The 23,393-nt window shown below is 42.8% G+C and overlaps 1 protein-coding gene across 1 annotated transcript in view; it reads right to left on the bottom strand.

The window, feature by feature from the left end:
* Positions 1-774: 774 nt before the first annotated feature.
* The window catches only part of LOC111645180 (zinc finger SWIM domain-containing protein 6), a 44,219-nt gene continuing 21,600 nt past the window's right edge, over positions 775-23,393 (bottom strand). Inside the window, exons 2-14 of the mRNA XM_023394271.2 lie at positions 20,776-21,132; positions 18,962-19,110; positions 16,795-16,945; positions 15,035-15,214; positions 14,369-14,539; positions 14,091-14,237; positions 13,537-13,683; positions 12,426-12,686; positions 11,416-11,551; positions 6,319-6,476; positions 5,970-6,133; positions 4,724-4,805; positions 775-4,605 (exon numbers count right to left, since the gene is read on the bottom strand). Coding sequence (XP_023250039.1) covers positions 3,740-4,605; positions 4,724-4,805; positions 5,970-6,133; positions 6,319-6,476; positions 11,416-11,551; positions 12,426-12,686; positions 13,537-13,683; positions 14,091-14,237; positions 14,369-14,539; positions 15,035-15,214; positions 16,795-16,945; positions 18,962-19,110; positions 20,776-21,132 — 2,969 coding nt within the window. The 3' untranslated portion in view covers positions 775-3,739. The remainder of the gene's footprint in view (positions 4,606-4,723; positions 4,806-5,969; positions 6,134-6,318; positions 6,477-11,415; positions 11,552-12,425; positions 12,687-13,536; positions 13,684-14,090; positions 14,238-14,368; positions 14,540-15,034; positions 15,215-16,794; positions 16,946-18,961; positions 19,111-20,775; positions 21,133-23,393) is intronic.

Raw genomic sequence — 23,393 nt, forward strand, 5'->3', positions numbered from 1 at the left:
GCGGACTGAGAGCTCGTGCTGTGCTAAGTTTCAGCGTGTATGCCGGTGTAGCCGTCTGCGCTTCATTACTGTTCACACACAGACAGTTGCAGTGTTTTTGTGTCAATGTTTAATGAGGGGCTGGGAGTCTGGGGACCTTACTGCTGTCAGGAGCTCCTGTAGTCTGGAGCTACCACCTGTTCCCATTCACTCCCTAAAGGCCTTTACATACACACACACACACACACACACACACACACACACACACACACTCGCAAGAAAACACATGCAAACACACAGAGGCATGCAAACAAGAAGGAGCACGCACAAAAACATGTCCACACAAACACACACACCTGACAAACTACATACACTGATTTAGTCATCCTGTGGCACCACTGTCAGTGTTGGATGCATGTAAACAGGTTATTGTGGTTGGCTGAGCCTGGCTGCCTGACAGAAGCTACAAAGACAACGGGAATATCAATTGATACATTTCATATTCCTCGTCAGCTCGCCTGAGATGACAGTGTGAAAGCAGCTGCCAGTGAGAGTGATCCCTCTCTGCCTTTTTCTGACACCGCTGTTTGATGGAGATCTGAACCATCCCGACTGATCGTCTCTCACTGATATGCCGACCAACGCACGCCTTCAAACTCACAGGCCGCGTCCCATAACGATCCATGACAGACCTTCTGAGACAAAACTGCAGCTACAGAAAAAAAAAAAGTTTCCTGTGTCAGTCAGGGTGTAAAAAAAAAAAAAAAAAAAAGCAGCTCTGAGAGGACATAAATATACATTTCAAAAAACTAACTTTTATTAAAACAAAAAACAAAAACAAAAAAATCAATTATTGACTCATTAACAAGATTATAAAACAGTGATTTAGTTACATAAATAAATTGATATCGGTGTATCAAATCTTAATTTCATAAGCATGTATACATGGGTCATTGTAATAAATAAAATGGGAGAGCAGAAGATTCCTACACAAACAAAAAAATAAAATGAAATAAAAACAGCTAGAAAGACTCAGAGGAAATTGTTTCTGAAGAGAACAAGAGACACTGGACAATGTATTTTTTCACCAAACACACGTGAGGAATTGCTTTGTTAAAGCATGAGTTACACAGCCATTCACTTACTAATTAAGGACACTAAAGCTGGGACCAAGGTGGGTTGTCTCTCACCTCTTAGAACGCGTTTGGTTGTTAGATAGATCTCCTGTTTGGTTACTTTAAAGCGTTAAGACAAGGCAAGAGAAAAGGCTGCTTTTATCTTTAATCAACACAAGATAGAAAAAGATGCACAGAAAAAAAAAGAGAGAGAAAGAGAGAGAAGAAAAATCAGATATAAAGAAGAAGGTAAAAAGGCAATTAATGACAGGACAGCTGAACATTGCAGAGGAGACACTGGAAATTCTGCAGTGAATGGAAGGGAGAACTGAGGAGACTCATTTTTAAAAAAATCTCAGATAGATTGAACCTGTGCATAATTATCACTGTGAGTCTTACTGAGTTGCACGACTATTAAGTTACTCTGACAAAGGTTATATTACTGCAGAATGAAGCAGACTTCAACCAAGAGATGTCCTTAAATGCATATAAGGCTGGACACGTAATATATGATTTTTTTTTTTTTAACCAGATTCAGCTCCAATTAACTCCTGTGTAAAGCACATTATAGTTTTTTTTTCCCCGAAAACTATGCTAGTACAACAGCTTACATGCACAATTAAGTACTTCAAGAAATCCTGTATTGTGTTTTCAAACATTTATCGACCAATGGCCTAAAGTAGTCTTCCTCCCTTCCCTTCCCTTCCTATGCTGTAGTCAGCAGGAATGATCAACGTTTTTTCCGCCAACACCAATTTGACTCAACCTGCATCTCTGACGGGATCCAGCGTCTCAAGTATGAACACATGTGGCCCTGTGAGTCCAAAAAGCCGTCAGTCTAGTCCTTCTGATATGTTCTGTTTTCAACAAAAAGAGAAACAAAAAGAGAAGACAAGAGAGAGAAAGAGAAGGAGAGCGAGAGAGAGCAAACTACAGCGGCTTCAAGTATTTCACATTACATAGAATACTCTGTATAAATTAGTTAACATATACTTTCAGATCCTCCATATTCAGACATATACTATGGCATATATACAGAGTACAATAAATGCTCGCTCATGTTGTGTCATGTTTTTGTCTTTTTCCTGTAGTCAGTCGTTCATTTGTTCCGCCTTTTTCCTGTGTAGAGAAATCCCTGAGAACGTTCTGGTTGACAATTACTGAAGGTTCCACACAATGAACTATAACAGTAGAAAGTCTAATTTCTATGATTCACATGCACAGAGGGAAATGACACTGGCCTAGTCTGAAAATACCGTACAATGGTAGCTGTAGAGATGAAAGGGGGACTGACATACTGACACATCTTCTGAGCATGTCAGAGCCAATTTTTTTTTTTTGATTTTTTTTTTTGGAGGGGGGTTGTAAGTACCGATGCCAGGGCAGTGACGTTACAGCAGAGCCGAGCACAGAAACACTCAGCAGGAATCTGACTCTAGATCGCCTCATAACCTTGGTCTCACGAGTGAATCTCTTGTTTAATTAACACTGTCAGCTATCCTGGATGATAAATATCATGATAGCAAAAAAAGAAAAGAAAAAAAAGAAAAAAAAAAAAAACTGGGAGCAGGTTCAATACCATGTCATGAGGTAGTCGTCTCCCTCTGGGTATCTGCTTTACCTAGAAAACTCAACTATATATCAGTCATTTAGCCAATTCTGAGCTGTTAAAAATCACAGCTGTACATTACAATAATGTAACAATAATACTCATTATCTTTGTCTAATGTGCCATCACTGTAGCGCCTGCACACTGTTCTCTGGAAAACAGGTAAAACAGGTACTCACTATGGAGGCGGGTGAGATTTCAACAATAACAACAACACGAGTTAGCTAAGAGCATTGTTGTGTGTAATGATGCTAATGCCTGGGACCCAGAGAAAACTAATGGCTGCTGAAGTGCTGCTGCTGCTGCTACTGCTGTGTCTGTAGAAATGCTGATGGCGGCTTTCTGTCAGTGCTAAACCAAGCTGTGCCGTGCCGTGCCGAGCCGAGCCGAGCCGAGCCGAGCTGTGCAGTGCTGCCCAGCGCCCCCCGGTGAGGGCCTAGACAGAGGGAGGTGCTCTGTGTGGTTTAAAGCCTTAGTTTCTCTTTGAGGATGCCGAGACATTTTTTTTTCTTCTTCTTCTTCTTTTTTTTTTTTTTCCTTTTGTTTTTACATGAGCGCTATTGTAGAAGGGCTTCAGCCACTTGACAACATATAACTCAATATACACTGAAAAAGGGAAAAATGATGTTTTAAATCATAAAAATAAAGGAACAAAAATAAAAAAAAAGCCATTTCACTTTTCATTTTCCTCTCGCACACATGTAGAGAAATACACACAACATTCACAACGTGACAAATTTCCTCTCTTCTGAAAAATAAAAACACTTCTGTACACATAGTAGTAATAATATTATTAATAATAATAATAGTAATAATGTTTATAACAATAACAACAGCAAGAACAATAATACCGCGTGTGGCTCTGTTGATTTTTTTGTCATCTTTTCCTTTCTCTTTTTGCTTCATTCTACAAGTCACATCCCTCTTTTTTACTTGTCTATCTTATAAGTCCAAAAGAAGTTCAAAAGGCAGACTCAAGTTAATAGAAAAGTACTAGAGTGGGGAGGGGAGCTTTTGGTGACCCCCAGCTTTACCCTCAGCCAAACCTCTCCCTCACCAGCATCATTAGTTTCTTTTTGCCCTTGTAGATCTGTTTCAGGTTGTCTATGAACTGGGTGAACTGGATGTGTCCGTCGTGAGCCATCATGAAAGTCTCCCGGGCTTTCCCCAGGAACTCAATGAATTCGCTGTAGTGGCGCGGGCTGATGTGTGTGAGCCGCGAGTGTGTGGTGTTGATGTAGGCCCCGATGGTTGCGTCCAGCAGCTGCCTGAGTGGCGCCTTGTCCAGGGACATCAGTTTCCCAGAGTTCCTGCGGCTGTGCAGTGCCGACACCATGCCCGGCGTGGTGAGCGTGCACCGCCGCAAAATGTCCGAGAGCACGGTGGCGCACTTCACGCTCTTGACCACCAGGGGGATAACAGCAGCTAACTCGTTCTTCCCCAGCGAGTGGCTGAGGGCGCAGGCCCACAGCACATCGTTGATGGCCGGGTGTGTGTCCTGGTTGTAACTGAGGTTCAGATGAGCCATAGCTAACGTCGCTAGCTTATAGGCTCTCATCGGGTAACCGCGGTGTTCCATGTAGCGAGCTATAGTGAACAGCTGTGTGTAGCTCATCCCTGTCGCCGCCGCGTCCAGTACAATCTGGTAGGCTGTCTCGAAGGCAATGTGGTCCTTTTCACAGAGTGTGAGAGCAGAGAGGGCGCAGTTCTGGGGGTCCTTCATGGCACACTGCAGGGCGAGGGTGCGGGCGGATGAAGCCAGGTTCTCCTGCTGGTGGCAGTCCAGGTGGAGGCGGACGATAGTGCTGTTGGACATGACAGTGGTGGCCACGATACTGGTGGCTTCTGTGGGGGTGAAGAGGGTGAACCAGCTCTGCATGATGCTGTCCAGCGCGTACACACCTGAAGGACACAAAGAGGACAGAATGAAGAGAAATGAACAGAAAATTAGAAAAACCTGTATATCTAGTAAATCTTAAAACAACCAAACAAAACCGGTTAACTAGCCGGGGTGACTTACCCACTTCAGTGGCACATGTGACTAACCAGCGCACCATCTCTCTCCTTCTCCAGTTTAATGTGGACAGAGTTATTCTCATCACCTGCGGAGACGGAAAGGGGTGGAGTAGGGGGTGAGACAGGTGAGATACTTTCAACATTGATAGTTTTCCCACTGGAGACAATTCAAATATTTATGTTACCTAATTCAACTGACACTATAGTGTATAAGTGTAATGATTGATTTGTCATCAAAAATACACAAACTTTTCTGTTTCACTTCACATGTGTATTTTCAAACTGGCTGAGGGACACTCATACTATGAGGATGACCAATCCTCAAGCAAACCATTTAAAGTAAATGGAGGGTATGGGGACATTACTAGAAATGGAGTCTGTCCAAGACATCAGTTTGGTCTACTGCAGCAGTACAGGCCTGCTTGACAAATGTCAAGGAAGAAAGACTAAAGTAATCTAACAATTCTTCTCACCACCTTTTTCAGTTTAAAATCCAAGCACAAAATCAAACTTTACAAAGTGAAAAATCAAAATATAGAATGTGTGCAAGGAAAATTGTGCATTAAAAGAAAAAACAATTGCAACAGGTATCTTTTAACAGGTATGATGATCACTTCAGTTTGTGAGTTTTTGATGGAAAATAATCTAGTTTCAAAACTCTGCACACATCTGCAACAGTTGTAACTAAAAATGTCATATTTAGATTTTCAAAGATCTAAAGGACACAGAGAGTTTCGATCTGTAACGGTGCGGTAGACATCTCATGGGAGTCATGAGGTCTGGTGATTGCTCTGCATGGTTGTGTAATGGCCATGGAATATTGAGCCATTTTACAGGAAGAAGTGCAACCTTATAGCGCAAATAACAGTCCCACGACATATTCCCATATTCCACAATGATAATGCCACCGCAACTTTAAATTAGATGTTATGAACACCAGAAGAAAGCACTTCCATTGACCCAACAGATTTCTACAGAACTGGAGCATTATGGCACACACAGTAGATTTCATCCTCACGACCTGCAGAAAAATGATCAAATATCTCACTGCAGAAAGACAAGAATTAGTGGGAAAAATTTCAAGAATTCAAAGGAGACTTACAGTTGTTTCAAGGAGAAACTCTAAAACTTATAAGGGCTTGTTATGAGTAGAATATCACACAAACTGAATTTAATACCACACTTTTTTTTTTTTAACAACACACATATACACAGTGGAAGCCATTATTGACAAACATGTGTTGGTGTACCTGCAGTCCCAGCTCCAGAGAGACTTTGAGAAGTGTGATGTCAGGTAGGCTGTCCATCAAGGTGGCGATCTTGAACGCGTCCTGTGCCAGTTTGAAGATGTGAGACGAAGAGTGGATGTTTTTCTGGATGGACTCCAGGACTGTCTCCAGCCTCCGACTGTCACCTAGAAGGCGTACATGAAAAACGCAGGGATGTTTTAGAACAGCCTGGAGATCACCGCTTGTATTTATTTGTGTGTGTGTGTGTGTGTGTGTGTGTGTGTTGCTAATACTATCTGAGAGTTAGCAGCATAGACCTTTTGCTGTGTACAATATGTGTTTGTATCAGTCACTGAGAGTACATCTGCACCTTTGGCAGCAGTGAGCATGGTGGAGGCCAGCTCACACTGCTGAGACTCTATGTGGCTCAGGGTGAACCAGCGCGGGTAGCGGTTGGGCACCACGGATACGATGTGGTGGGGTCGCGACAGGTCACCTGACGAGGCCGTTGACTCCAACACCGGCAACCTGACGGGGAAAAACAGACACAGAAGGTGAGATCCAAGCAATGCTATTCCCCACAAAACAACTGACTTCAATTCAGTATATAATAATATAAAAACTGATCGTGTTTTTAGAAAACTTCCAAAAATAATAATCTATTTTGAATGAGTCTGAAAAAGAATAATGTTGGCATGAAAAAGAGTGGCAGAGAAATGGAGGGACACCAAAGGTCCAGGAATCGTCAACATCACAGTGAGATCATTTCTTTCTTCAGACAGTCACAAGAAATACTGTACAGACAGAAGAAGTCTTCATTACGATGGTCTGAAAGTGACTTCAAAATGAAAATGACTTCAGTGATCACAGGGGGATTACAGTTACCCTAGCCCTGCAATTCACTTGCAACCTAGTATTTAATCACCCAGAAACTAAGGTATAATTAGTATTTTCTTCACCCTAATTGGTCATAATGAACTCAGAGCTGTGCAACACCTGCTAGAGGATGAAGGAGCTTCACTAGTTTCTCTCTCTCATTATAATAATACTGACAGGGCCAAGTCTTCACCAGCACCATGAGCACTACCACCATTACCACTGTGGCCAGCTCATCTCCTATTCTGCTTCACTTCTCTCCCTTCCGCTACCACCTCAGTTTCAAAGGTCTTCTTTCCTTCAGAAGACAACCTGGCCTTCTCTCAGCCAATCACAAAGCTAATTGAGTCCACGGGGAAATTAGGGAATTCACCTTCCAGCCCCGTAAGGCTGGACACACATCAAACAAATACCGACACACATGAATGAAGAGAGCCAGCGCACGCACGCGTACACACATACACACACACGCATGCATGCACACACACACTCAGATAGACACACACGCACCTGCCCTTTTTAAAACACATCAAAGCAGCCCAGTAAAAGCAATGCGATGCTAAATGCCAGTTTCAATTTCAGAGCAGAGTGCATGTGATACTGTTGCCACCTGAGTGAAGGCATGTACAAAAACAGCCTTCTATACTCTGTTTTGCCCATGAGGGCACAGTCGGCGCTCGTCTCTGAGAGAGAGAAGGTGACAAAAAACCCAGTCGAGATGTGTGCGAGTGTGAACACTCACACTTGGTGTAAAATGGAGATGTTTGAAAGCCCTAGCAACAGCCGGGTTCACTCCGCACACATCTAAAGAGCTGCTAAAAGCTTCCACCACACTGGGGCCTTCTGGAAGATTCCTGGGGTGTAGCAAAGCAAAAAAAAAAAGCAAAAAAAAGGGCCCTGGGTAAAGATGGAGGCCTCATCAACATTCCTGCCTTTGTTTGGTTTTCACCAGAGAGCCAGAGGCCTCCATTGGATGGGAGCTTGAGAGGTTTGGCCTGCTGAAAAATAACCTCCTCAAAATGTTGGGAGGAAAATCCATACTGGGCTATTGTTTCATGAGAAACAAAAAAACATAAATGATAAAAAAAAAAAAAAAAAAAATCCTCATGGACTGCTCTGAGGCATTCAATCCAACCACAAAGTACAGTGAATTTCCTGCCACGGGTGCATTCTCATTGAGCACCTTGTAAACTCCTGCAAAATGGTGCACACTGGCAATAAACACGATCATCTTCTTTGCCCAATAACACTATGCAAACACTAAATTCAATGTCAAGTGTACTTAAAACATCAAATTAAACTCATATTTCTTTACAGCACTGTCATGGCTGGATATAAATGCAATCATCAATGATATATAAAATACTAGCAGAGTGAGCTGGAAGAGGCAATCAATCCCTGTGCGAGGCAGTGAGGAGGGGGAGCAGCTCAGGTGTCAAACGGGTCCTGTGGCACTGTAGCACCCTGTCACATCGGAAAGGGACACAGTCAAACTTATCGCACCAGAAATATTCAAGGACGATGGTGAAGAGGGAGTCTCCATGTGGTGAAGATACACAGATAAGCAATCGGATATTCAAAAACAACTGTCGGGTTGTAGTTTTAGTAGATCGACGGGATCATCGTGACATAATGGAATACCCATTTAGGAAGAACAAAACGTTTAACAAGTGAAAGAGAAGAAGAAAGAGTCAGACGTTGATAAAAAGCAGCCCCCGCCAGGTTTTACCTAAATCCCGGGGCTCTTTGGGTTTCTGGTCAGCATCACCATGACTACTGACCTCTCTAGCTCACACTCCTTCCTCCCCGCTGACTGTAAACACCCTTCACTTTCACAATCTATCAAGCACACATCTATCAGCTAAGTGACACATCCGCTGGAAGACCTCCACTCTATACACAAACGTTCAAGAGTTGGAAACCTTCAGGGTGCCTGACAGGAGGGATCAAGTCATACGTGACCTAAAGGGGTAACCCCAAATTTTAGTTCACAGCTCTTAAGTGCCTTGGATTCTTGAAATGACATCTGCTTTGGTTGACACATTGTTTTCCACAAAGCATCTAACTCATCATAATGTCATCGCAGTAAGGTGAAAATCTCTGCATCCAGAATTTTAAACTTCCCCATAATCTAAGAAACCAAGGGTTGTAGGATTTGTAGTGATGGTGCAGTTGTTTGAACACAAATGAACTAAGTACTATGCTTCCTGATAGTACAACTCCATTGTACAGAATACAACCCACCTACATTTCAGACAGATGTGTTCCAGTTTTTAGTCCACTACATTTACTTGACACCTATATTTATGATTCTTTATAAATAGCATAAGATCAGTTTATGAAATATGAGGCACTATTGTCTTCACCATGGCCAGAACAACAACACAACAATGCTGCTTACATGCTATGCATCAATAATGACTGTCCAAGAATATACAGTATTACAGTATATACAGTATATCACTCTGAAGGCCTGTTATGAGAACTTCTACTTTTGATACATTTTGTTGCCAATACATCTGTACCTTTGCTTGAGTAAAAAGTTTAATTGTTTGGTGCTACTTATAATAACTCAAGTCGATAATCGGAATATTTCCTCCGCCATTGTAACTATGGATTCCCAGCATCTTAATTCCAAAGTCTTGCTTTTTCATATAAACATTAGCATGATGAAATGATGAAATGATGAAAAGAAGAAAATATAGAAAAATCATTGTATTTTCAGGGGGCCTAACCTAAACAAAAAAGGATGCCAGCTACTTGTGAGTGTCATTGGCATATCATTGTCTGAGAATAACCTCAGACTGCAGTTATGATATACAGTGCGGTATTTTCAAAGATTATGGATTATGCAGAGGATCAAAAGGTTGTGGATTACAGCAGAGGATCTAGATTCATTAGCATTGGAAGACTTGAATCTCATATGGAAATCTCATATGATAACAGGCGGCTGGGATTTGTCTCTTTGGCTTCCGAAGAGCTGAGATAAGGACAGTCTCCGGAGAGGCGGCGAGCTGCTTCTTCTGTAGCTATAGTCAAATTCTGGGCAGCCCGTGAACCAGTAGGCAGCTCCTCTGTTTTTGTGTTGGCTGCTCACACCAAGCCATCGCACGGCATATGCTGCTCTCACACACTTTAATTAACCTCATCCATGGCGCACAAACACACACACACACACACACACACACACACACGCAACACACTTTAAAACACTCTACTGGATGCGTGTTTGTGTATGGAGGCAGTCTGACTTCCTCTCATTTAAAGAAAAAAAAGCCACTTTAAGAGCAACTGTGAGAGGGAAGACAAATAGAGAGAGCAAGTGGAAAGTGGAAAAGTAGAGAGAGAGAGAGAGCAAGACTTTCTTTCTCTCCTTGTATCAATAATAGTGTTATAATGGGTTCATTAAAATAGCCCTGGTTCCTTTACCTCCTCCTCTATATTTAACTGTCCGCCGTCCCGTGGGAGCGGGGAGGTATATGCTATCATATTACACTACGCTACATTACACACATTCATTATGTGCTGAGTAGACACCCCTGGCTCCCAGGAGCACCCATAAGTGGCCATATTATTCTAAATCGCCAGTTTCACGCCACGGGAGGGAGGAATGGAGGAGGTGAGGGGAGGAAACGGGGAAGGTGAAGGGAAGTGGCAAGGGATGGTGGGGAGTGGCTGACTCAGGAAAAACAGGTTTGGGATGTGGATTTAGAGGCAAGGAGGGGACACGCAGCGGCTGGATGTGCAACCTTGAAACCACACGACCCCTCAATGAGAAATCCAGCCGTGTTGTTTTGGTTTTGGAAGCATGTTATTTCACTTCCTGATTGCTCCTAACTGGTTAACTGTAGGAAGGTGTGATTGTTGTCCTTTTGTTCTCTGCTTGTCCAGCTGTGACACACGATGGTGCAAGGAAAAACTCACTCCTCATCCATTCACTAATCATTTGCCAGTTTGACAGCGATGGACTAAGAGAGGCCTGGCTTTGTAGAAACACAACAAACATCTTCCCGACACTGCCCTCTCCCTGCTGGCCCTGCATGAGTATATGTGTGTGTGTGTACGCGTGTGTGTGTGTGTGTATGCTTCCTCCTCATTACAGCCACACTAATTACACTCTCATTAATGTAATTAATATTCACTGATCCAGCTCCCACTAGTCACAACATCAAAACAGCAGCGCAGACTGATTAACACACATACACATGTACACATTGTCCACAGATGGATACACACAGGAGCTTAATATAGAGAGATCAGCCACAATGACTGACTTTAAAGCTTGAGGAGAGCATGCAGAGAGATCACTATATGTTATCTTGCAATGTTTAGCTCACTTTAGTAGGAGTCATCACAACTTCAAACAAGTTATAGAGATGGAATCTGGACAAATCTAAATGAGATCATTCAGTTTTAGGAGGTCAGTGATTTTTTTAAATGGCTCCTTTAGACCAAATTTGGGAGGATTTTCTTTTCAAATCCAAAGGCCAGCAATTAATTCTTCAAATGAAAAATCAATAAAATTTGATTTACAAGGTTTTTGACATGATTACAGAAACACGCAAGCACACACAAAAAGTAAGAGACGTACCGCATGGCTCTCAGTGCAATTTTGTACGCCAGTTCAGCGTCGTGAGGTAGGAGAGAGGTGAAGAGATAGCGGGCGAAGGTGTGCATGGGAACACTCTCTCTGTGGACGATCTCTCCGAGGCCAGAGTACGGACCAGCTGTTTGAAAAACAAATACACACATAAAAATGCTGTTTCTAGTGACGATGGAAATGGTTTCATCAAGTCAGTGCATTTTATGGTATAGACAATATAAATAGATGATTAACAAGTATATTTTCATTTTGGTGTATACTGACTCGTGGTTTTTCTGTTGTATACCGAGGAGTGATCTGGTCTATCCCTTCCAGCCAGGAAGAGGCAAAGCCACGCAGCATTAAAACAAACCGTGACGTCAAAAACCATATGGTCGTGTGTGCAGACTTGGCCTCACGCTCTCTCCCTTCCCTCCCCCTCTTCCTGCACTTCCCCTCGTCTCTGGTGGGTTATTTTAAACCCCAACAGGCTCCTAAGCCACAGACCACATCACACAGTGGCGCGGCTGCAGCCTCCAGGGGCCCACAGAGGCCTCGGAGCCTGGTGTTCTATTAGTAACGGAGCCAGAGGTGGGTGGTCGTGCCGGGACCGAGGCATGGCTGGGGTTAGGGTGGGGACTGGAGAGGAGACTGACTGGGCCAGGCCCTCCAGGATGTGCCACCTCCATCCTCCTCCTCCTTCTCCATTTCCCATAACCGAGCCCCATTCTGCTCCAGCTCCAGTCTTGTAAATGTACACACTGTTGTGTGTGCATGCATGTGTGTGCTGACACAATACCCCTGGTGTTACTGTGTAAAGAGCTCATTTTGGTCTGGCCCAGGGCAGCTCAGCCTCTGTTTGCACCACAAAATGAAAGGATAATAAATAGTGAGACAGAGTCCAATGTGTTTTTTTTCTCCAATGTGAGGAGGTGTGTCTATGTATATGTGTGGAGACTGGGAGGTGTAGTGAATTAAAGGGAGAATGAGGGTGAAATAGAATCCGTCAGCTCCCTCACCCTCTAGCAGAAAGACGGCCTGTTTACGGAAGATTTTGACCAGGGAGTCGTCCAGTTCCACTTCTTGCAGCTTGGCCAATAGCTGCTCTTCATTGCGACACACCTTTTCTTGAGCGTACAGCCCGTCAGGCATCACCCGCTGCTGGCCTAAGCCAATCAGAGCCGTCTCCACTGCCAGGGCCACGTACGATTCGCCGTCTCCCAGCAATCGCTGCACAGGCATTCGCTGGAGATCTGCTCGGCTTACAACACTGGAGCAGTCTGCGGAGAGGAGAGGGAAGCGAAAACACCAGAGGTAGATGAAGAGAAAGAGAGTTGAAACAAAGGAAGTGAGTTCTCATAAAGCGGCCAACTGTCTCCTATGGAAAACCACTCTGTGTCAGTCACAAAGTAGAGGTCTGAACCCAACAACGATCCAAAATAAAGATCAACGCCTCAGGAGCATTCCTCTATTCACTTCTCTACCTCAGAGGAGAGGGCTATTTCTGTGTGCAGAGGAGGCAATGAGGGACGGAGCGATCGTGGAGTGCAGGAGAGGAGAATTTAAAAAACATGAGAGGACGCATTACAAGATAAGGAAAAGAGACTGCATGACTGTGAATCTGCATTTAAACTAAAACTTCTGATGAAAGTTGAAAAATATGAAAGACCTGAAAATGCATCTTATTACGCTACACTGATTAAAAATTACTCCTCTGTAGTCAACAAGGCAAGTAAGTGAGTGTAAATCATATAAAATTTCAAATCAATCACTGGAAATAACATAAAGCATCTTGAAACATTCGTATTTATAAACATCTGTATAAATACACAAATGTTTGCATACTTTCATGATTATAGCTGTGTTGGTTTTGTATATTTCTATATTTATGATATTGTTTTGTATGTGGTAGTTGTGTTACCGGTGAATACATATTATTATACAGCAAATGTCATATATATCATATACAAATCATATAGTATTAGTATGTGGTAATACGAAAGCACACACAAAACATAAATAATGATCTGATTTTTTGGATTAGGTTCATATGCTGCCATAGAAGCAGAGATATATTTAAGCAATATGTGTACATTTGTTGTATTCAGGATACTACTTAGGGAGCAGTACCTGAGAGGTCTAAGCAGGTGTTGGAGCCCTCCTCTCCCGCTCGTCCTGACTCTGTCAGGGTGCTGAACAGGGTACCGATAGGATCCAGGGGGTGTCCCACCCAGCCCTCCATGTTGGTTATGGAGGTATGGCCTTTATGGAGCAACTCTGAGACGAGACAGAGCAGATAAAGACGCACTTAACACAAACATACAGTATATTAACACATATATTTTTAACTGAAACTTCCAAAAGTATTCAACAGCCTTCACAATACAAACTGAAAACATTCTATAAAAAGACCTGTACTAGAAAAATGAACAAGCTCTTAAATCAAATGAAATGAATAAGGACAATGAATAAAAAATAATTTTTCTTTTTGCCACTGGCAATTTCCTCTTCTCTTTTCTCTCCATGCTTTCATTGTTCTGTGATGTTATAGAGTAATAATATATGAGTTGGATGTATGCTCGTTTTGACTGTGTGCATAATTAGTGAATTTGTGGGAATGCTTGCTAATTTATATTCTGAAAACTAAAAAAAGAAATCCTTGAATAGTAAAAAATTAGCTTCACCTTTCTTGTGCCGGCGGAAGTGCTCCAGTTGTCTCTGCTGTTGCCGTCGTAACGTGTTTACCACAGCGATGGCTAGTCGGAGGGCTTCTCTTGGGTAACCGTGTGAACGCAAAGCATCCACCCTGGCACAGGCCGTCGGGACATGTTCTGAGGAAAAGGCAAATTTCAAACCACAATATTCTCTCCTTGGGGACACTGTACATTCTCAATCCCACCTGCTGAGCAGAATCTGACACATGCACTCACATACACAAACACTTATATACACAAAGACTCACCGTGCCACAAAGGCCACCCGCGTGAGTCGAAGAGGGAACCCTCCTGGTTGTCATGGTAACAGTAGTTGGCATAGAGGTCACTGGCAATAATGTGCTGGAGGTGTCGGTCCTGCCAGTGCAGGTCACAGGCCTCAATGGCTCGTGTGAACACAGTCCTGTGGGGGCGCATCTCTGCAGAAGAAGGAGAAGGAGGAGGAGGAGGATTTAATGCCTGATCATGTGGTGGGAAAAAGGCAGATAGGGCCCACATGCATGGTCATTTGGCAGCTTTTTTAATACTAATATGATCTTTCATTTTTCAGTCATGGATGACTGTAAATAAACATAACCGTCACCTATAAGACTCGCAGCCTGAACTGGTTTCCACACCACAGAAACTCTGCTGATGTTTTAAATGAAGTGAGCCTCTACGTTTGTCTAAACCGAGCGAAAGTGTTCAGGGTGAATGTGCTACATGGAAAAACAACTTTGAAGCAAAACAAAAGAGACAAGAATGAAGAATGGTTCTTTAGGTGAATAGGGATCCTCCATACACAAGAGGCAGAGTCTTCAATGCTGATGCTTTCAAATGCTACATGTAGCACCTCTGACCTTCACAACTGTGAGATACGTTATTGCAAAGTAAAGACGTTATTGACAGACACACAAAACTTGTCAATCTCTGACCTTGGTTGCCATGGGCACCCTGAGGCAGTGAGTGGGTGAGGTTGGGCAGCTCGTTGCCGTGGTTACCATCCTCCCAGGGGCAGACGTCCACACTGTTCCATCTGCGCAGCTGGCGCAGCCATGATGACTTCTGCTCTGGTTTACAGTGCGGGTTCAGTACGATGCACATCCACAGGGCCCCTGGACACACACACACACACAAAACATGAACACACACACACTTCAGTTACCTGCCCTACTTCCCAATGTGTGACAATGATGTAAGCAGTGAGTCATGCAACGCAGGAAGGTGAGATTTAAAATACAGTTATCATGCAAGATTAAAAGCTCAAGGCAGTTTTCAAAGACAGGCAACATCTTAACATTGGTTCTTTTTCTTTTAGAGTACATTTTCTATGCTGCCGCCATCTTGCACTGGAATACAAAACTCTGTGAAAACAGAGGACTTAACTAGTCCCGAGGCAATGCTGACTGCACACATATCATTTTGGAGTAAATTGGAACAAACAGAATATGAAAAGTGGCTACGTCTCCAAGGAGGCGAGCACATTCAGGGATTTTACTCTCAAGACTGTTGGAGATATGTACACTCAGTGTGTGTGTGTGTGTGTGTGTGTGTGTGTGTGTGTGTGCGATCGTGTTGTACGTATGTATGTGTGTAAAGGCAGAGAGAGTTTGGGAGGAAGGACGAAGACAAGGACAGAGACAGAACATGAAGAGAGAAAAGGAATACAAAAGGTGCAGAACAGAGGGAGGGCAGAAAAAAAAGGGGAGCAGAGAATGAAATGGGAGCGGAGATGATTTGGACGAGGAGACATGGGTGAGGACAAGTGAATGAGGCGTGGCTTTGTGTCTGGAGGAGAGGAGTAGCTGCGGCTCAAAGAGGAGAAAGACAAAAGAGGGGGAGAGAGAGAGAGAGAGAGAGAGAGAGAGAGAGAGAGAGAGAGAGAGAGAGAGAGAGAGAGAGATAGAGAGAGCGGCGCCGAGAGGCAGCATTCACCACACATCAGGGGGAGTGATAAGGACTTGGGAAGAAGGGTTTGAAGTGTGGACTTCAAAGAGACCGTACACACACTTCCAAAAATACGTGGGATTGAAACAGATGAGATCACTGCGCTGTCCTCACAAAGTGCAGAACAAGACCAAAGGGAGAAAACGAACATCATCATCAACAACAACAGCGGCGGCGGCAGTAGCAGCAACCAAGACATTAGAGGAAAACAACAAAGACAGGAGACAGCACGACTGCTGTCCTGGAGATGTGCTCGCTGCTTTTGCGGTTTGTGAGGAAGTGTTTTGCTGTAGGTACAGTACGTCTGTCAAAGGAACTACACACTTTATCAAACCAAACGGCTGCAAGAGCGAGCAAGCACTCTGTCACATCGACTAAATATATGATGTGATGTGTTGGAAAACATAACGGAGGTCATAATATTTGGGGTTTTGATGGGGTTTGATGTGCCGCGTTAAATGGCTTGTAATTCACAAAGACACTCTAGCTGAGCTGCCAAACCTACATTCATAATGAGAGGAAGAAACTGGACTGTGAAGAGTGTGTGCGTCTGAGAGTGTGTGTCTGATTGGAAACAAAGAAAAAATAAACAAACAGGAAAAAATGTGTGTGTGTGTGTACGAGCATCTATGTGTCAATGTCTGAGTTCGATCACCCACCTGCTGTGGATGTGTGTGTGTGTGTGTGTGTGTGTGTGTGTGTGTGTGTGTGTGTGTGTGTGTGTGTGTGTGTGTGTCTTTCCCCTTACCCAGCTCATCCCAGAGCTGTCTGTACTTGTCGGTCATGGTGGTGCCCTGCTGTCTCCACAGTGCCAGCCGAGGGTCGGCCATGAACTGTTCTGTGATCAGTGTTAACATCCTCGCTCCGTTGGAGTCACGCATCTTCAGCATCTCCCTCACCTACAGGAGGAGAGAGGAGGGGACACAGGGAGGACAGTTACGTACAAGTGTAGCTTACACAAACGGAGACACACACACAGTCATACAAAGACACACCAACAAACAGCCCTCACAATTTACAGACAAGACATGCAGGACTACAGTGGACTGCACACTGCACAAACAAATGACACAAGAATTGAAAAATGCATATATTAAAGTTTATCAATGACAAAATCAAATGAGGACCAAAGCTTTTGTACAGCCTTGTTTGTTTGTGCATCTTTTAGATTGTTTTTCGATATCTATATTTATCTGTATCTGTATTTAGATATCTTTATTTATTCATGTATTTATTACCAATTCAACGTTAACTTGTTTTAAGATGACTGTATTCTGTATAATTTTCCATCTATTGTGTGTGAGCTGTTGATCTAGGTGGTGAGCTGCTGCATACAGTTGTTCTTAGTAAAGTTGTATTGAACTGAACTGAATGGAAAGAAGTTGATAAACACCTCAGACAGCACTTTCTGACAATGCTTGACAAACATGCTTTAAAAGGACAGGCCCATATCCGCCTGCTAGGGTTATATCTATCTCACGGGTCCTGTATGTCTGTAGAAACTGTTGGCAGAGGCCCCTGCTGTGCAGTGGTCTCTTGTTTTTTAGAGGTCGGTGTCAGCGAGCAACTGTAATGTTCGCTCAAATCTTGTGGCAAAATTCCTCTAGTTCTGTCATTGCTTTCTCTCAAATGTTGCTGACACCTCTTTTTGCTTTTCATTCTCCAAATCTTGACGACCATTCAAACTAGTATCGGGCTTTCTGGGTAGTTCTGTGGTTTCATTTGAGAAACATTCTGCAGAAGTCACAAGGTCACATAGAAATTTAATTCACATACACAAGATGCAAACATAGCTACATTGTACTTAAGGGCTAAATACTTAAGTACTTACTTATGCTTTTCAAATTAGAACTTCAGAGGTCTGATGTTAAAAAAAGAGCAAAATGTATTGCAACCACTCAGTAATATAACTATTTCTTTTTTCCCCCTATCTGGTGCATGTCCAGCACCAGCACCATTTTATCCTTATTTTCTCTTCACCTTCTCTTACTGGAGGATTTTCTGTGCAGTGCTAATCGCAAGGGGGACTCGTTTATTGTAAACTTTAGTGGTCAGCATCTTCTTGCAGCAGGAAACACAACTCTTGGGTGTGTGGGGATAAAAAAAATAAAAAAAAATCCAAGTAAACATCGGTTTAAACAGATCTGCTACTTTTAAGAATTCAGGGTATTTTTAGGTGAAAAGTAATGAAAAATTAAATAATGGTGAGTGATTCCTAAATGTGCTACACACACACACACACACGTTTTCTGTGAGTCACAACACTTCACAAACACAGACACAGAAACACTTACATACACAAATGCATATAGAGTACATCTTTTTGTTATTTGAGGCCAGCTTTGTGTACATGAGTGTGTACATGCCTCAATGTGGGGGTGCGAGTGTGTATGTGTGTGTGTCTGTGCAATTGTACAGTGGCTGTCAGTGTGCGCGCGCACGTGTGTGTGTGTGTGTGTCTGTGCTGAAAAGGATATAACAGGCATCAAAGAGCATGAAGCAGAGAGACGTTCTAAAAGCTGGGCAGGGTGGATGATAATGGCCTTGGCTTGCAGTCTTTACATAGTATACAGCACATTAATGCTGGCCTAACTCTGGTTCTGTAATACCAGGCAGCAGAGAGAACCACACATCTCTCATGTGATCATTTAATCGTGGGTAGAAAGTAGTGCAAGCTTTCCCTCTTTCTATACCTCTTTCCCTCTCTTTAAATTGCATTTTGCGCTCAGCTATAGCTAATTGCAGAAGGTAAAGTGTAAAACAAAGTATGTGCCAATATATGCAAGTGCTTTTGTCTGGGATTACTTTGAACAGAGTGTGCATGTGCCTGTGGCTGTGGCAGTCAGGGCTGGTATGTTTTGTATGCATGTTGTTATGTTCTGTATGTGTGAAAATGAATGTTGCTGGCTCCCGACCTTGCTGAAGAGCAGGTTGAGCTGCTTGCCGGAACCATGGTACCCTCCCTGGGAAAGGAAAAGCTTGACCTGCTCCTGAACCTGCTCCTCATCCAGGTGCCAGCAGTTCTCATCGTCCACACTGGCTCCTGCTGTGGGGTCTGGGGCCCCTGCACACATACAGACATACAGATATGTTATAAGTGCAATTAGGCCACTGCATTATCTTTACTGTCTCTTATCCTAATTAAAAAGTATAATATTACTGGTATAGAATAATACATTATTATAAGCTAATATGCTGTGTATTTCCCAACAACCCACTGATTCTGCATTTGATGTCTATTTTAGGCTTTTACCCTCAGTGCTGCAAACATTATTCTCCGTAACCACCATTTAAACCTCTGTCTAACAAAAGCAACCATTACCTTTAAATGGCCAGGTAAAAAAAGACACTAATTTTGGACGACTGAACTCACCTTTCTACACCTGTGACAACATTAATTTGTGTCCTCACAAGCTTTTTGATATAAGAACACCCTCAAGTACTTTACCAGCACTAGGAGGCAATAATACACAATGCTAAATTTACAAATTGGGTGATGTAACACTTATTTCCCAGATTGATAACAAACAGTTTAAGCCCCTTCTTTACAATGCAGGCGGGAACTACTTTGGAAACAAACAGAAAAAGTGCTCAGTCATTTGATGATGACGGTGGAATAACCGGCTGCAATCGCAATTTAATATAAATAATATTAATGTGATGTAATTTCATGCAGTCTACCCTCTTCCATTAATATTATCCCACTTATTCTGCACTTTATTCAAGCATATTTTTCAAAGCAAAACAAATAACCCATTACTCAAAGTAATATTGACAGTCAAACACTGAACTGAAACAGTGCATTTGAATTTTAAGTAGTTTGTCCAACACTGTAAGTGTGCCTTTTTCTTTATTCCTCAGAATGACTGTAATGTCATTTCCTGGTAGGTAAAATGTGTAAAAATATAATATGAAGACTAATTCTGATAAAGGGTATAAAGTAAATAGCATAATAATAATAATAATAATAAATATATATATACATATATATATATGCATGCACCTGAACTGACCCTCAAGCAGATTAAATGAATAGGAATAATTGAGATGGTGCAATCCATTTGATATGTTTTAGTTCACATTTCCAGAGATATTGACGGAAGGGTGATAGATCAATAGTATGTTTAAAAAAAAATCATAGTTCTCTTGTGATGAATACCTGTCTCTCTGCCTTCTGATTGACGCCTCTCACATCTCCCTTCTGTTCTCAGTTTCCTCATAGTTTTTCTTCCTCCTAGCCTGTTTCCTGTATAACTCCATTTCTCATACACAAACACACATCTATGCTTCTTCGTGCCTTCTTCTGTCCCATGCAGCCATCAGATTCTTTCTCTGTGCTCTTTGTCCTTCAGTTTCCCCTCTTGTATTAAAGTAAGCAGCAGGAACAATATCGATAACAAGCGATATTCCCCCCGTCTTTATCTCTCCGCTAACCTCTTCATCTCTGTCTCTGTATCGTTCCCTTTCTCTCAGTGGTAAATAACGGGTCTATAGTGTTGATTAAAGGCACACAGTCTCTCCTTTACTGTTTGGATCTCACTAATGAGTAGCATTGATCCTGCCACACTTTACCTCCATCATGCAGTCAATACATGTACGTATGTAGCTGCAGGAAAACGCACACAGACCCACATGATCACGTGGTCTTTAAACATGCCCCCAACCTTCTTCACACACACACACACACACACACACACACACACACACACACACACACACTTTTCCTCACCGTGGACCTGGTTGATTTCCGAGTTCTGTGACAGAATCTCGTCGGCCAGTTTCTGTGCGGTAGGCAGCACCTCTGTGTGGTGAACTGATATGAGATACTGGACAAACTTCTGCAGCTGGTCTCTGCTCATCTGGAACAGGGTTTCTGAGATGGGCAGGTGCAGTTTGACCTGCTCGGGCTTCCGTACTCTGTAAAGCGACAGCGCCACTACATGGGCGCAGTAGAAGATGTCTTTGTTTCCGCAGGTGCATGTTACCGCCGTGATCTTGCAGCGGTCGAAGCTGACGCTCACGCTGCATACAAGCTCTGGGGACGAGGGTGTGGCGGGGTCCGTCACTGTGCCGCTCAGATGGAAACCTGAAGAAAAGTGAGAAAGAAAATAATGAGGTTTGTTTTTTAGTGTATGTACAATGTATATAGGGCTATCCTTCTTTCTTTCATCTCTTCAACAATTAGTCGAAGAGAAACTTAATCAGAAACAATTTTTATAGAGATGAATCATTTAACTACATTTTTGAGCAAAAATGCAAAGACAAATAACAAATTAAATAATTAATAAATTATTTCAAATATGAATTTTTGCTGGTTTTCTTTGTCTTCGATCATACTTTACTTTTGGACAGTTTGTCCGACAAAACTTGCAATTAAGAACACATCACATGGGACTCTGGGAGCTTGTGATGGACTCTATATTCTGACATTTTACAGAACAAACTTTACTGCTACTACTTTAGAGATTAACTAATTAAGATATTTTTAGTTACTAAGTTTCCACCTGAACAACTTTTGATTGTTAAGACAAGATCAGAGATTTAACCAATCGTTATCAAAGACAGAGATAAGATCAGGCATCTATAGTCTCCAGACAGAGCCAGCTAATGGTAGTTTTGCCTAAACATTTATGAAAAGAGAGTTGGATGACTTCATCAGCTCATTGAATGTGCCCTTTAGTAAATGACATTATTGAGTAACACTCTAAGAATGGACGCAGCATGGAGTTGAACAATATGAAACAGACTCAGTTGGCTACAGTCACCTGCCAAAGGCCCCATGTTCTCCTATCACGAGAGCATGATCAGGACCAGCTGCAGTCCACTGTTATGACTCTGACTGAGATTAAAATCAGCCTGACAGAAATCTAGATGCGGGAACTGAGTTCGGTGAATCCACTGCAAGAGGAGGAATTGAGAAAGAAGATGAGGAAGTGAGCAGTGAGTGCGGCTGATACAGTATGAATAACACAGCCTCTTGTTTGAATATATTGTTTGATCTTATCCTGACTGCGCTATCCGGAGGCACGGCTGGTCATTATGCGAGGATGAATATGAATGAGCAGGGCGGGGTCCCCGGCGGTGGCCTAAAACACACACTCATGAGCATATGAAAGAGACAAACGTGTACGCACACACCGAGCCACAGCGTGAGATCATGCATTTATTAATAATGGGAGTGGTTAGGAGAGACAGAGAGTAGCTTATGAATGCATTTATGTGCTCAGAGGAGATCTCTGAAATGCATGTGGACCAGGCAAAGACATACATCTCTTAAATATGTTTATCAAAGGGCTGAGCAGACGCAACGCTGTGATATCAAGCATGTATTAATGCAGATATCAAAGTGTTTTCTGGGCCTCTACATTAGGTAAGAAGGGAGGGGCGGGAGTTGAATATTTCATAGGATGTAGATGGAAATGGGTTGAGGGGTACACGAGCAAACTGAACAGAGGTCAGGTCAAAGTGGTGTTTCTGCCTTCTTGATGGTTGAGAGGTGCAGTAAGAATACAGGTGAATAGGAAGAAAAATTGAGACGGAAGTAAACAGGGTCACAACCCTTGCCTATAGTGTTGGATGTGCCCTCAGGATGTATATAAAAATAAAACAAGCTGGATGTAGAGGCCTTATTTTTCCTCCACAGCCTCCCTACAGACATTAGCAGAAACACAGAGTCAGGCAGGCTGTTTAAACACCCACTGCATGAGTTAGACTTTATCCAAAATTCAAAAGGCTCCATTAGCATGGACGGTGCGAACCTGCAACACTGCAAAGGCGTCAAATCAGAAATAGTAATATATTGTTATATGTGCCCTTTTGCTCAGCATTATCTGCAGAACCAATAAGTGTTGGCTTCAAATATCTAACAGTGCAGAACTGCAGAACATTGCCATGGAGATATGCTTTTCCATTCTGAAAGCCAGCTGGCAGAGGAAGTACATGTTCGTTAACAATATCCACAGAAGAGGGGTGTGGATCGAATATGGCAGCCACTTGCAACTGCAGTGATCAAAGCCTATATGTCTACAGCTGTGAGAGAGCGGGAGAGAGACAGAGAGAGGAAGAGAGGTAGGGAGAGAGAGAGAGAGTGAGACAGTCACTTAAACAAGACAAAAAGGTTTACATGGTGCAGCTGGTTGTAGAACTGGGAGCTAACACATTTAGCTGTGTGAAAACATACAAATGAGCAATGGCTTTTCATACTTGCTGATACATTTAGTGTGTATGAGTGGTCGTGCATGTTTGTGTGTGTGCGTGTGTGTGTGTGTGTGTGTGTGTGACACAAACTTGCGTTTCAAGAGTGGCCCCTGGTCCAGAGAGGGGAGAGAAAAAGAGAACATCAAAAAC

This window comes from Seriola lalandi, unplaced genomic scaffold (genome assembly GCF_002814215.2).
Source record: "Seriola lalandi dorsalis isolate HSWRI2012SDOR001 ecotype SW California unplaced genomic scaffold, Sedor1 jcf7180002054946, whole genome shotgun sequence".
Classification (NCBI taxonomy): domain Eukaryota; kingdom Metazoa; phylum Chordata; class Actinopteri; order Carangiformes; family Carangidae; genus Seriola; species Seriola lalandi.